Raw genomic sequence first — 15,985 nt, forward strand, 5'->3', positions numbered from 1 at the left:
ACAGGTACTTACAAAGGGAATGTGTGTGTGTGTGTGTGTGTGTGTGTGTGTGTGTGTGTGTGTGTGTGTGTGTGTGTGTGTGTGTGTGTGTGACCACTATTGGTGAAAATTGGGATTAATCGTGTGAATGTAGTTCGTACAATAATATTCACTTTTTTTTTTTTATCATTCATTAGACAAGGTGAAACAGTGAGGAGTAGATGTGGAAATGAGATTTTAATTGGTGATGGATGGTGTCGGAGAAGCTCAGAGGTCTCAGTTCTCATGGACACTCTGAATGACCTCTAGGACTGGGCGTGAGAAGATAACCAGCCTGAAACATCACCTCACAAAACTTTTCACTTTCAGAACTGGTGGTGTTGTGTGCCATGACCTGTACATCCCAGGACTTACACGACCAGGTACTCTTGTAACTGTGTGCTGTAGCGTCACCACCGTAGTACATTAGAGGCCCCATAATATGTGCTGTAATATGCTGTGAGTAGGAAGTTAGGCTGCGGTGCTGTGGTGGTTTGAAGGCTTTGGGCTTGGTGTGGGGTTGTGTTGTTGTGGGCTAGTAATGTGGTACTCTTGTGGTAGGTGATTGTTGCTTGGGAGGTGTAGGGGTTGCAGTATGGAATTGTGGGTGGTGTGGGGGTTGTGATGTCAAAGTGTGGATGGTTATGGTGTGTTGATGTTAAGTGGTTAGGGCTATTGTAGTACTGTGTGGGGAGGATGTAGCATGTAGGTGGGTACTTGTAGTGTGAGTGGATGTGGTGTAGTGGTATGGAAGTGTGAACGGCTGTGACGTGGTGGTGTGGATATTTGTGCTGGTGAAGTGCTTTGGGCCTGGTATGGTGTGTTTTAGGGGGTTGTGGTGCATTGGTATACCGTAGTATTAGGAGTAGTTGTGGTTTTAGAGACTGATATTTCTTGTGTGGTATCATAGTGACTGAAGTGGTGTTGGTAAATGAATGAATGATCCTGTGCTGTTTGGGTGTATTTTGACGGAATTTTGCTGGTGCAGGAAGAAACGTAAACCCAGTACACAGCAATGAACTGTAATGCCGGAACTATAGAGCACTAACAGCCTTTTAATGTAATGTATGCTTGGAGTAGAGGGTATGTTGTGGCAGTGTGGTGGTTTGAAGTTCTTTGAGCTAATGAGGTGTGGTATACGGGTGTGGTGTGATTTGGTGGTGTGGGTGAGTTGGTGTGGTGCAGGTGGTTGTGATGTGGTGCTTTGATTTGTAGTGTGGTAATCTGGTAATGTGGGTGGTGTGATTTAGGAGATCGGGATGTGGGAATGTGGATGGTTGTTGTATGATGTGGAGGGCTGTGACTTGGTAGTGTGAGGGTTGGGGTGTACTGTGCGGGATTCAGATGTAGTATGGTGCAGGTGATTAAGGTGCGGTGGTGTAATAGTAAAGATGAATGCGCAAGTTGTGGTGTGGTACGCGTGTGGGTGGTTGTGGTGCAATGTTGTGGATGATTGTGATGAAGTGCTTTGGGTTAGTGTAGCTTTGAGGTAATCTTATGTAGTATATGGCTGGTGTGTGTAGGTAGTTTGGTGGTATGAGTTGTACTTGTGTACTGGGGGTGGTCGTGGTGTAAGTGAATGGTGGTGCAGTGATACTGGTAGCTTAAGTGCTCTGGGATAAAGTGGTGGGTATTCGGTGCGGTGAAATTGGTATTTTAAAAGGTTTGGTGGTGGTGCAACATTGGGCAGTGGTGTATTTGATGTGCCTAAGGGCTGTTGTGGTGCTGGTGTGGCGCTGGTGTGGTGCTGCAGTGTTGTGAGCGACTCTGGTGTTAAGTCATACTGGTGGTTTGACGCAGTGGTATGATTGTGGTGTTCTGATGTTTTGTGACTTGTATGGTGATGTGATATAATGATGGTGTTGGTGTTAATTCACGAATGAGGAAGTATGCGCTGTCAGGTTGCTTTTTGGCGGCACTATGCTGGTATGAAAAAATACTGTAATAACAACATTGAACTCTGTAATTTAATGCCGGAAGTGTAATGCTGTAGGGGCTCTGTTTTCATGTGATTAATAATGCATCGGATTTATGAGGATTTGATGCTGTGGTCGTGTATATTAATTTGCTATAGCGTGCTGAGATGCAGTAGGCTTTGATGTGCTTTGGTATCATGTCTCCGCTTAATAACGTATTGTGGTGTTGCTGACACTGTTTTGATGATACTTGTGTGGGGTCCTCGTGGTGTGTTGTGGTGCCGTTATGTTACTTGTGTGTGTGTGTGTGTGTGTGTGTGTGTGTGTGTGTGTGTGTGTGTGTGTGTGTGTGTGTGTGTGTGTGTGTGTGTGTGTGTGTGTGTGTGTGTGTGTGTGTGTGTGTGTGATGGCATAATGGTGTGTTGTAGTGGTGGTGATAGTGTTGCAACGGTGCTCTATAAGGTGATGTGGTGATGGTATGATGTTCTGTGAGGAGGTGATTTAGTCCTGTAAAAGAAGCTTAGAAATGTGTTGCGGTGGTGCGTGGTGTTGTAGTCTATCCCTCCTTCACAATACACCATGTTCTGCAAGTGTGAGGCAGTACAAACTGTAAAAAATTATGAGTATTGCGAGGTGTTGTGATCCTCTTGGTATTATTTTATTCCGATGTATGATTGCCTGAAGGGTGGTGGAGTGACTATTGTTGACTGGTTAGTAAGATTGTTGAATGTGTGCTTTGTGAAAGGTATGGTGCCAGTTGACTGGGGAAGTGCTTGTGTGGTCCCGTTGTATAAAGGCAGGGGTGATAAATATGAATGTACTAGCTTTAGGGGTATAAGTCTGTTGAGTGTTGTAGGTAAGGTTTATGGTAGAGTGTTAATTATGAGAGTTAGAGAGGGTACAGAGGGAGTAATTGGTGATGAGCAGTGTGGCTTTAGGAAAGGGAGGGGATGCGTGGATCAGGTGTTTGCTGTGAGACAAGTGTGTGAAAAGTATTTAGCGAAAGGCAAGGATGTGTTTTGGGGATTCATGGATTTAGAGAAAGCGTATGATAGAATTGATAGGGAGGCTTTGTGGACTGTTTTAAGATTGTATGGACTTGATGGTAGGTTACTAAAAGGGGTGAAAAGTTTTTATGTAAATAGTAGAGCGTGTGTAAGAGTGGGAAATGCTGTGAGTGATTGGTTTCCCGAGAGAGTGGGGCTGCGACAGGGATGTGTGATGTCGCCTTGGTTGTTTAATATTTACATGGATGGTGTTGTAAGGGAGGTGAATGCAAGAGTTTTAGGTGGAGGTCTGAGTCTGGTGAATGTTGATGGTGGAGAGTGGAATCTGAAACAGCTGCTGCTTGCAGATGATACTGCACTGGTGGCTGATTCAGAGGAGAGACTGAGACAGTCGGTAGAGGAGTTTGGAAGGGTGTGTGAAAGGAGGAAATTGAAAGTAAATGAGAATAAGAGTAAAGTGATGAAGTGTACGAGGTTGGTAGATGGTAGGGGGATGAATATAGTTTTGAATGGTGAGTTGCTTGAGGAGGTAGAGTGTTTTAAATATCTAGGGTCACATGTTGCTGTGGATGGAAGAATAGATGCAGAAGTGAAGTTCAGAATAAATGAAGTAGGAAAGGTGCTGGGAGGAATGAAAAAAGTGTTTAGATGTCGTTCGCTTAGAATGGATGTAGAGAAGGCTGTATGAGGGTGTTGTGGTACCGACTGCGTTATATGGGGCTGAAACTTGGAATATGGGTGTAGCAGAGAGGAAAAGTTTGAATGTAATGGAGATTAGGTGTCTGAGGAGTATGTGTGGAGTGACTCGTATGGATCGAGTGCGAAATGATGAAGTGCGAAGGAGAACTGGAGTTGTTCGGGAGATGGCTGGTAGAGTTGAGCAGAGGGTGGTGCGATGGTTTGGGCATATGGAGAGAATGGATAATGAGCGATTGGTGAAAAAGATAACTAGATCTGATGTGAGAGGTGTAAGGCTGAGAGGAAGACCACGAATAGGATGGATGGACAGTGTGAAGAGAGCGCTGGATGCGAGAGGGATGTCTGTTGAACAAGGAAGAGTGGCTGTGCGTGACAGAAATAAATGGAGAGAAATTGTGAATGAATAAATGATGACGCAGCCCTGAGGGGATATTCTCCCGCATTTGGTCTGATCAGCTGGTTAGATCAGGTGCGGGTAAGGGGATGGGTCTGTTATGATGTGGCAGGGGTAAACCAGCTCTGCTGTCGGGCCCTGCTGCGGATGTCACTGATTGCATTGCGCAGTTGACCCTTGTGCGATGTGGTGCGGTGAGGATCTGTCCGTTCTCCCCTTTGGGGCTAAGATGCGAATGAATGTGTTTGAATGGATGAGTAAATGGGGAGTGTGCCGTCCTGTCTCGGCTACCTCTCTTTCCGTGGGGGAAGCAGCCTAGGTATATAGATAGATATATAGATGATTGTCACAAACCCGTATATTTTACACGTCTAGTGCTCAGTAGGAGCTATAATATTCCCATGGTGCTGTTGCTGCTGTGTTGGTGCTAAGTGATGGGCTGTGGTGCTCGTATTAAGGTATGGTGTTCTGTTATATCCTTTCGTCCGAGTCCGCTGTATTTTGCAATTCAGGTGCTGAGTGGGTGAGTATTGTGGGAACTTGTGAGTGCCGTGATGGTGTTAGACAAAGTATTAAGTGTTGGCGGTATGATATTGTGCTGTTTGCCTTCAGTCACAGTATATTTTGTTCTTCAGATGTGATGCTGAGTAGGTATTCCAACTGTCATAGTGCTGTTGAAGATGCTGGTGCTGTGTAGTGCTATGGTACTGCTGTCCAATAGAAGCAGTGGTGTCAAGGTGCGCTAAGCCTCTGAAATAAGATAAGTCTATTTCTCGTTCTTGTTACTACTGGACGCTTATATTCAGCATTAGCAAAGACCTCTCCTAAGGAAGGAGAGAACAGCGAACTCCCCTAACCATCCGAATGTGCTATATGAAGTTTGTATTTTATTTCACCTAACCTCATCCGATAGTTCTTTGCCCAGAGAAACGCATCCTGGAAACTTGGTTCATATCTAAAAGCTTTGCCCGAGAACTGAAATTTTGAGTCAGCTGATATCAGACGAATTTATTTTGCCACGGAGAAAGCCAGCGAAGCATAAGCGTTAATAGGTGCTGACGCCTGTTTTGATGGTGTGTATGGTGTGATACTGAGGCACCTCTCTCTCTCTCTCTCTCTCTCTCTCTCCATCACAATTGAATTTCCACATCCCTCACTGAACCGTTTGTCAGATCATCCGTTTGCTCGCAAACGTTCATTACACTTCCGGGTAAACAGACACCACGCTTCACTTCTCCCATTTACCCTCATTGCACTTCACATCACTTCACTTCCGGAAAATTAAACCAGTCTCATTCCTTCCTTCACTTATGGACAGTCAGCAGCTCACTTCTCTTCCTTAAATTCCCAAAAACCACACAGTTCACTTCATTTTCCTAACTTCTAGCAAGTCAGAAAACTCACTTCACTTTCGTAACTTCTGGACACTCAGACAACTTATCTCATTTTAGTATTAAAGGATAATGTTCTTCACTTTCTAAAAATCAGACAGTTTCCTTCACACAGACAACTTCCCTCATTTCCCGATAGTTAAGTAACTTCCTTTACTTCCCAATAACCAGACAATTTCCTTCACTTTCCGATAATCAAACAACTTCCTTCATTCACTTCCCGATAATCAGACGAATTTCTCCCTTCACTTTCCCATAATCAGACAACTTCCTTTCTTCCTTCCTTCCTTCACTTCCCTACAATCAGGCAACTTCCATCACTTCCCGATGATCAGATAAGTTATTCTGAAATATGACCATAAATCAGATACATTTTGTTTTGCACAGAAATATTCATGGTTAAATAAAAGCACATCCATACATATAGTTAGAATGGTAGTATGAGCCAAGTTAACACCATACTTTTAATATGAATCGTAGTGTGAGCCAAATTACGGTAACAACATCACTCAGCTTAATCCCATATTCCTGAGCTTTGATGTAAGGCTCAATATATTGGTAAAAGTAATGTCTACTGGGCCTTGTGGATTAATGGGGATTACTGTATTTTAATCCTTCTTTGGGAGTTAATCTGAGCATGATATTTATTGTGCTTATGGATTTCTTCTCTCTCTCTCTCTCTCTCTCTCTCTCTCTCTCTCTCTCCTGATACAACTAATCTGCTTCCCTTCCCCTATTGCACGGCTCGCCAACCATTTAGATTACCTTGATCTACGTATTACCAGGTAATTTAGTTAATCTGGCCGTAATCAGGCGTTTTTTCCCTAATCCTCTCTGCTGGCGTAATCGTTATAGTTATCATCATCATCAGCATCATCAAGTCATTGTTGTCATTATGCTATTGATGCAGTAACCATCGGGGTGAATATCATCATCAGCAGCAAAAACAACACTGTCATCATCATCATCGTCATCACCATCGTCGTCGTGATTATAATATCGCTATTTTGTAACCATTAATATCATCATCATCATCATCATCACCATCATCATCATCATCATCATCCTATTACCACTGCTGCGGATGGAGAAGACCGAAGGCACAAACAGCTACAAGGAAAACATTGCAAGGGAAGCTACCATCAGAGTGCCCAGCGAAAAGAAACCGCTCTCCCAGTCACTTATCCTTACATCCTTCGATAATATCCTTCACTGACAAACATCTAATGCAGGGTTTGAGTATTACAGTATAGAGAAAGAAGGAATATTATGTTTTATATATGGGGAAGTGTGGCATACGACTCATGGAGGGAAGACTGGGTTGACACTTGAATTTTTATGCATCCTTTCATTCTTCTTTATAATTATTTTATTTGAGTTGGTGTTTTTCTCTCTTCTCTCTCTCTGTCTCTCTCTCTCTCTCTCTCTCTCTCTCTCTCTCAAATGAAAAGATATGAGGTACTTCTGTTTTTATAGGGCCCAGGGGAGAGAGAGAGAGAGAGAGAGAGAGAGAGAATGACAGACAGACAGACAGAGAGACAGCTCCAGGGTGTGTGTGACGTGATTACTGAAGCCTAATGTGTTTTCTGCCCTCGCACATCTCTCTTCACCTTTCTTCTCTTCCTCCTCCTCCCCCATTTCCTTTACTCCATTTCCATCTCCTCCTCCTCTTCCTCTTTCTCTTCCGCCTCCTCCTCCTCCTCCTCCTCATCATCATCATCATCATCATCATCATCATCATCGTCATTTCTTTATCTTGCCCTTCTTCTTCTTCCCCTCTTTGACCTCCTCATTCTTTCCCTCTTCCTTCACCTTCTGACATCTTCATCATGACCATCATCATTATTATCATTACCATGATAATAATCACCATCGCCACCAGCAACATAATTATCATCACCACCATGAATAACATAATTACCATCATCATCATCATCACATCATTAACATCCTTATCATTTTCATAATCCTTCACATAATTTTCCTTCTGTTTATGTCAATCTTCTTTCTCCTTTGCCTTTTCCTCCTCCTCATCGGCATGTTTCTCGTCCTTCTCCTCCTCCTCTTCATCTTCTTCTATCTCCTCCTCTTCCTTCTCCTCATCGTCTTCTTCCTGTTCCTCCTCCTGGTCTTCCTCTTCCTCCTGCTTCTACTCCTACTCTTCTTCCTCCTCCTCGTCCCCTTCCTCCTCCTCCTCCTCGTCCTCTTCTTCCTATTCTTTCTCTTCCTCGTGCTTCTACTCCTCCTTCTCCTCTTCTTCGTCCCCTTCCTCCTCCTCCCCCTCCTCTTCTTCGCCCCTTTCTCCTCCTCCTCCTCCTCTTCTTCCTGTTCCTTCTGTTCTTACTCCTCCTCCACCTCCTTTCCTTCCTATTGCTCCTTCCCTCCTCTTCCTCTTTTTCATCTAGTCATCCTCCGCCTTCACCTTCTTCATTTTCTTCCTGTTCCTCCATCTCCTCCTTTACTTCATTTCCTCCCTCTTTCTTCTCTTCTTCCTCTGCTTCCTCCTCCTCCCGGATCAATAGCTTCTGTCTTAAGGGCGTAAGCGGAGCACCAGGAGCTCTTTGGTGGCAGGGTGGTGGCAGGGAAAGAGCATAGCAGGGTGGTGGAAGAGTTGACTGTTGGCAGAGAAGGATCATGGCAGAGTGGTGGAAGGGTGGGTTTTGGCAAGGGAAGATGGTGGCAGTGTGTTAGCAGGGTTCTGACAGTGTGGGTGGTGGCAGGGTGGTAGGGTGGGTGGTGGCAGAGTGGCTTGGTGGTGGAAGGATGGGTGCTGTCACAGTGTTGGCAAGGTACTGGCAAGGTAGTGGCAGAATAATGGTAGGGTAGTGACAAGGTGCTGGCAGGGCATTGTTAGGGTAGTGGAAAGGTGGTGGCAGGGCGCTGGCAGGGTAGTGGAAGGTGGTGGAAGAGTGTTGGAAGGACAGTGGCAGGGTGGTGGCAAGGCAGTGACAAGATGGTGGCAAGGATTGGGCAGGTAAGTAGCAAGATGGTGGCAGGATAGTGGCAAGGTTGTGACAGGGTGTTGACAGGGTAGGTGGTGGCGGGGCACATGGTAGCTTGGCAGTTACAAAGCGCATGGTTGCAGAGAAGGCGATGGCAATGTGGCTGGTTGCAGGGGATTGGTGACAGGGTGGGCGGTGGTAAGGTTGTGAAGGGATAAGTGTTTTGGGTGGTAGCAAAGTAATGGCAGTGTGGGGGGTGGCAGGGTGGGTGGTGACGGAATGTGATGTGGCAGAATGGGTGGTGACAGGGTGGGTCAAGATGGAGTGGCATGGGATACAGTGGTGTCAGAGTTGGTGGTATCAGGATGGGTGGTGGTAGGGCGGCGGCTTTGTGGGTGGTGGCGATGTGAGTGGTGGTAGGGTGGTGGCAAGGCGTTGATAAGGTGAGAAGTGTCAGGGTGGTGGCAGAGTGGATGGAGGTAGATTGGGTGGTGGCAGGGTACATGGTGTAAGGGGTGAGCTTTGACCGGGTGGGTGGTGATGTGGTTGGCTGTGGCAAAGGGGTGGCCATGTGAGTTGTGGCAAATGAAATGGTCTCTGGTAAGGTGAGTTGTGGCAGATTGGGTGGTGATAGAGTGGGTTGTGGCATGGTAGGACAGGGTGGTTGGTGGATGGGAGTTAAGGGGTACGACGGAAGAAAATTTAATACAAAAAAAATATTATAGAAAAAAAAAAACTCCATTCATCTCACATGCTTTCACAACCCGGTAAAGATATACTAATCTTATGTTTTGAAGACAAGAACTTTATAAATGTATTAGATATGGTTATGATATAAGAGAAGACTAAAAGAATAAATAAAAGTTGATGGCAGACATGTAAAAAAAAAAAAATGAAAGAAATATACAAAAATAATAGAAGAAAAATCGCAAAGGACCTCTTGTAAACATATACTTTTCACTTTTCTGAAACGTGGGTAACATTACTTAAACTAATACCACCCCATTGAGTTTAACTGAGAGGAATTCTAGCAGCGGAGTTGTTAAATGGGTGAAAAGTCGTGAAAGGATTAAAAGTTGTAAATTTGGTGCATTAGTCAGGTAAATGTGGGTCAAGACAGGTGTGTTAATGAGTGCAGATTAGGTTTAATGGACTCTGCTAAAAAATATCCCCACACGCTTCACACGCCTTCATACACACGCCCACACATGCCATCCTATTCAGTAAACACTTAGAATTTCCAGAGCACAAACTATTCTATTTCTCTAAATTATATTTTTATTTCTGTTCATTTTGCTTTCCGTTTCATATTCACAGGCTTTTTCCCGTGTGACTTGTTTTTAAATATTTGGTCTGATTTTATTTTGCTTTGGCAGCTGTTCATGCTGTTTGGGAAATTGAATTCTATATTTGGTCTTTTTTGGGGGGAGAGAGAGAGAGAGACTGACAGACAGACAAGCAGACCCGACCCAAATTATCAGCAAATCGTCATGGAGTTTGCACTAAGCTGTAAAATGCGCATCCCCTTTCCACATTTCATAAAAAAAAAAAAAAAAAAAAAGTGAGAGAGGGACATTGTGATATTGATCCTCCTGGAAATTTTTCCCAGCAGTTAAAGAGGAGAGAGGATGGTTTAGAGTGAGGTGCACGAGCAGGTTTGAACCGAGATATTTGAAGGTGAACTGGGATGGATATGCTGATAAGGCAGAAAATCTCTCTCTCTCTCTCTCTCTCTCACACACACACACACACACACACACACACACACACACACACAACTCTAGAGACAGAAGTTCAACTAGAACGGAACTGCTCTGAAGTTAAGATACCATCAGCTGGATTGTTTTGCTGTGAGAGCGGATGCACAAGTTAAGTGTGTTCTTTCCTGCAGTTCCTGTTTTTCTTTACTTTTCCTCTCAGACTGACCTCAAGTTATGTTTTTTTGCTCTCAGTTCCTTCCATTCAATTAAGGCCACGTTTCTTTTAATTTTTAGCTTTACGGAGGTGTAATTCTTTTGTTTTGTTTCTTCTCTTGCTACTAAAATTTTTGTGGTTATGTGGGCGCTTTACTGCCATTCCTATCATGTTCTGTTTTATCGTCTCAGCCTCCTCGCTTGTTGGCCTGTTTTTCATATTTCTTCTTTTTCTGCTTGTTTTTCCACATTTTCGTTTAAATAGCACGGTATTATCCTCATCGTACTTAACTGTTACTCTTTTATTCTTATTCGAAGGTAGTGCTTAGTATGCTTCAGTGTTTTACGGTTCTTTTTTTTCTTCGTTCACCACCCAGACCACACCAGTCTTACATTCTTACACCCTCCGCTAAATATTGTTTTGTGTGTGTGTGTTCAGATTTTGCGAAAATTCCGTTTACAGCAGCATAGAATAAATGGCTGTCGATATTGTTTTAATTACTTAGTATTCCTAGTCGATTATTATTAATAATATTATTATTATTTTATTATTAGTAGTATATTGTTGACTCAGTTGATGCGGAAATACCACGTTTTATTACTTCTTCCTAACTTCGTCAGGTCTTTTGGTCTTGCACTTACGAATGTGTGTGATGAGATAAGAAATGAATTTTGAAAGTTAGTTAATGTGAGTATGAATGGACGACCCATTTCATTCTGCGTTGCTATTTCTGGGTATCTCCCATCCCATACGTTAGAGAAAAGTATGATGATGATGATGATGATGATGATGATAATGACGATGATTTGTGCATACATAATGTTTATGTATGTAGTGATGTATGTGTATTACAATTTATAAGTAACATACAGATGCATAAAAAAATAATGTGCCTATCCCCCCCCCCCCTCTCTCTCTCTCTCTCTCTCTCTCTCTCTCTAATCACTCCACCACTACATCCCTTGCAGTGCCTGGCCCCCGACACAATGGGTGATGACAGAGGCGAGGTTGACCTGATGGCAGCTCAGTTGGCCGTGCTCAATGCCTCGGGTCACCAGCCAAAGCCGTGGGACCCCGTGTCGCCCCAGCAGCACACCTATATTGGCATCTACCTCATCATTGTCGGTAAGTACTGGCGCTGTCTGTACCTTCTTTGAATGTAATGGCATTAACTCTCTCTCTCTCTCTCTCTCCAGTATAGGCATTTACCCCATCAAATATATATATATATATATAGGCTATATATATATATATATATATATATATATATATATATATATATATATATATATATATATATATATATATATATATAGGCTATATATATAAGACGTCCCAGAAGGATAAAGGTTTAAATCCACCCAGTAAATCGCAAGATATTATTGCCCGGCAGGTGACATACAGTAATCACAAGAATGACCAAACTTTTCCCATCTCCGTTTTCCATACGGTCAGTGGTTTGCATGACTCACGGACAAAACACGAGAGGACGTCAAATTAATATTCAGCGTTGGAATGGGAGGGAGGCCGAGAAGCAGACCAAGGGTGAAGTGGGAATGAATGGCTGAGGAATTAATGCAGGAGTGAGGGACAGACAGATGGAAGGAAAGATTTAAGCTCAGTCAATGATGCAGAGCCAAGGAGTATATATGTAGGTAGATCGTTGATTAATGAAAGAAACAAAAGCTTGAACTGAGAGACAGACAGATAGAGCATAAGCAAGAGGGGAGAGAAAGAGGAGTATTCAAGAACAGAATGATGTAGGATCAATGATACAGAGTAAGAATATAGACTGATAGACAAATACGCAGACATAGACCACATTATCAAGAAATACAAATAAATACAGACAAACAGATAGGTAGATTTTTTGATGGACGGAAGAAGGGAGGGAAGGATGGCAGGTAGACAGGCGGCTCTGGATTGGTAGAAAGGTAGAGAGGTAGGCAGATGATAGTGCATGTAGGAGAACCACTAGGCCTTGAGAATGGGAGTGCATGTAGGAGAACCACTAGGCCTTGGGAATGGGCTGTCTAGTTTATACCAGGAATCAGATTCATGAACACATTTACAGGCACTTCATAGCATAGAGAAGTATCGCTCAAGGGCGGCAATTATAAACGATTCCTACCAGTTACGGGACACACAACCGCCCATTACAGTTGACTAACATCACAGTTCGTTTTGGCTTTCGCATTTGGTCATATTAGTTAATGTTCTGCATGTCAGCCATTTAACAGGACAAACAGGCCTACATAACAACTGCCTATTACCACACAGGATATTCTTTCATGTCAGCTCAATTCTTCACTCAGATTTGACTGTGAGGTGTTGAGGACCTCTAATTATGAAGATTAAAGTAATATTATATCCAATTTTTGTAGATGAAGATGAACAAATACGGTTTCAGGTCCAATTTCATCGAGCATAAATGCCAGTATTTCCCTGACTCATCAAAAGCTGGAGACAATAATACAGTACTACATTTTGCACCTAAAAATAAAATTATATTAAACGTTTTCGTCTTTATACAACTCCTTCATTGCAATGGCGTCTTCTATATTTTATTTTCTTATCACCAAATGGTATTATTTCGTTTGGAGAGACTTTCTGAACGTGAATATTTCTGCATAGCTTCTTTTAATCTCTTCACAGTAATGACATCTTTTACAAATTATTCTTTCTCGATAGACAGATAGGTTAAATTCAGCTCTGGAGAGAATATCACCTAAAAACCTTCATTAACCCTTTTATTATGAGCGTGGTGGTCTTCTAAGCAAAATTCAGTATTCTGACGCTGGCTATAACTTAGAAAATACCTCCTCTGCCTGGAAGGGTTGATCCTTCAAGTATCCCCATCCTTCAGTTCAAGGCTGAAAGATTTTTGGCATCAAGGCTGTAATCCTCCATTTGTTTACAGATTCAACCTAATACTCCTTGTGAGAGAGAGAGAGAGAGAGAGAGAGAGAGAGAGAGAGAGAGAGAGAGAGAGAGAGAGAGACAGACAGACAGACAGACAGACGGACAGACAGACAGACGGACAGACAGACAGAATAGTCACCCCTCATTATCATTATCATCATTATCATCGTTCTTCCCATTTTATCTCTGACCTATTTCCAGTTCTGATGAAAGAAGAAAGACAGTGTACAAAACTATTATCTCTAAAACCTCCCCAGTGCTAAAAGACATATAGAAAGGATGGAATGGGCGCCTTGAATTTGGACAAAATAAGACGGCATGGGTAGGCGTTGTGTGTGTGTGTGTGTGTGTGTGTGTGTGTGTGTGTGTGTGTGTGTGTGTGTGTGTGTGTGTGTGTGTGTGGTAGGAAAAGTGTGCAGTGAGTGAAAAAGAAGTGAGCAAGGCGCACAGCGTTGGTGGTTGGTAGTGGGGTAAGACAGTGACAGTACACCCTGTGAAAATAGGTATTGGTCTGCATATATAGTCGTGACGAAGATTTTATTCAAAGTATTCCACAACCAGATGAAGAAGATGACAGTATGCATTCACCTTTCTATCATATGTAGGTTCTCAGACAAAGATGAAGCAGAGATTGAAAGAAAAAGTTAAAAGTAGCTATAAACTTCATTCCAGTACAGTAAGAAAGTAAGAAAAATTACAAGCTAAAAGACAAATTACAAACTCCTCTTCTTCCCACAGAGCAAATTCTATTATATTCCTCGTTAATTCCGCCATAATTAACCAACAATTCTGAAAGCCACACAAGCCACTTAAGCCACCACAGACACATTCCAGCAACCTACGCTTCCAGGTATTAATGTTCCAGGGAGCGCCAGGTAGTTGTCTCGGTTCTAATTATGGGTTATTCCAGCACCAATTACATCCCTTCTGGCTCAAAATTAGCTCCCAGTAAGACAACTCGACCCCATCTGTTGCCACTAGACTGTTGTATTTAGGTTATTACTGTACGGTTTTGTTCAGCTGAGAGACATCGTAAAAACAAGAATTTAAAATGTATCTCGCTCAGAACCTTTTACTGATGAAAGATAATAATCATCTTCCCGGGAGGTACTACCATGGGAGTAACATGAGTCCAAGGCCAGGAAGCTGGCCATGCACAGCACTCCCGGGTCGGGAACTCAGCCACATTTATCAAGTAATCAGTGTTCGGAATGACTACTACTCCTACATATCTCCTACACAAAGCTCATCCTTTTGGAGGCTATGCCTCCTCCATTTTCTTTGCACCTAGCCATGTGGGAGGGCCCTGCACTGATTGTGCAGAGGCGCTGTCTGCCTTAGAAAGGCGGCTGCCTTTGGCAGATGAGACTGCATGGCCAAACAGACCAGGGTAAAGCAACAACAACAACTGGTATGAATATATTTAGGCATTTTATTAACACAATGACCAGTCGATTTTGTTCAGCTGGGAGAAATTCGAGGAAAAGATAATAAATTATCTTCATTTAAACTTTCCTCTCTTATAAGTGCACGTAAGTAATTTGCCCATGCTACTATCACGCGATGTTGTTCAGCTGAGAGATATGTTATCAGAGTTAAATACGTTCTCGGATAAATTTAACCTCATCTGACTAACTTTTTCACGTTCAAGACTGCTCTAGCAGTCATCTATTGCGGCTAATACGAGACTTTATATAGATAAGAATTAATATAGACTCCTGAGGGTGTCAGTACTGGTACCTTTAATTCCACCATCGTCGGCATACTTCTAATATTCTTTTCCAGCTAACGTCAGATGATTTCATGTAGCTGAGAGTAGGTCAGTGGAACCCTTCTTTACAATGACATTTTTTCCTGTTTCAGTCGGACTATTTTCGGATTATTTCGTAGAGCTCAAAATGGACTTCTTATAGTGTCCAGGTTGACCTAATATAAACGCTGACGTTTTATCTAGCTAATACCTGACGATTTTATTCAACTTAGACAAACCCGCTCGTGGTGAGAGGAAAAGTGGAGGCTATGTCTAACTCTAGTAGATAAACAGTCTCCGCTGAAGTGAAGAAAATGCCCAGGTGAGAGACGAATAATAAAAGTTACAGAAAGTGCAGTAGTTAAGGGAACACTAACAGTACGCCAACCCCACACACGACAGTATGGAGTGATAGCTGGTTGGTGGGAAAAGGGTGAGCAAAAATTCATTCCTGTCAAGAAAATAAAAATTAAATCCTTCACAAAATATTTAATTGTCACTAAAACCATGAGCAGAAATCACTTGCATAAAAAAAGAAATACATCTTAAAATAATTGGAATATCACGTATGTAAAAATAAATAAATATATAAAACAGCTCTGTACAAATAAAACCGTGCACGTTGGAGTGGAAAACCATAGAACACTGGCAGCTCAACAGCACAATACAATAGGACAAGGGAGTTTGTGTGTGTGTGTGTGTGTGTGTGTGTGTGTGTGTGTGTGTGTGTGTGTGTGTGTGTGTGTGTGTGTGTACAGGAAAACCCTTCAGAATTATTATTTTTCATTTTAATCAAACTTCCAGAGACGATTTTATTTTTCATAGGAAAGCACTAGTTTTGAAAATTTCAGGTAAGTCTGTATCTAACCATTCCATTATAAAAAGTCTCCAGTAAAATGAATTTAATCCTCTCCAAAACACGAATGAAATGTGTAATGCTTTCATGGAATTACAGGACTTATATAGAAAGGTGTTGAGTGGGTGCGTGAAATATGTGTTTAAAATGAAAGGTTTCCCCAAAATTATAGGGTT

General features: G+C 42.6%; 1 protein-coding gene across 1 annotated transcript in view; it reads left to right on the forward strand.

The window, feature by feature from the left end:
* The first annotated feature begins 11,266 nt into the window (after positions 1-11,266).
* The window catches only part of LOC145400108 (visual pigment-like receptor peropsin), an 80,116-nt gene continuing 75,397 nt past the window's right edge, over positions 11,267-15,985 (forward strand). Inside the window, exon 1 of the mRNA XM_080272618.1 lies at positions 11,267-11,406. Coding sequence (XP_080128744.1) covers positions 11,268-11,406 — 139 coding nt within the window. The 5' untranslated portion in view covers position 11,267. The remainder of the gene's footprint in view (positions 11,407-15,985) is intronic.

Source organism: Coenobita brevimanus, chromosome 51 (genome assembly GCF_032717465.1).
Source record: "Coenobita brevimanus isolate Jiangsu-jjx chromosome 51, ASM3271746v2, whole genome shotgun sequence".
In the NCBI taxonomy this organism is placed as follows: Eukaryota; Metazoa; Arthropoda; class Malacostraca; order Decapoda; family Coenobitidae; genus Coenobita; species Coenobita brevimanus.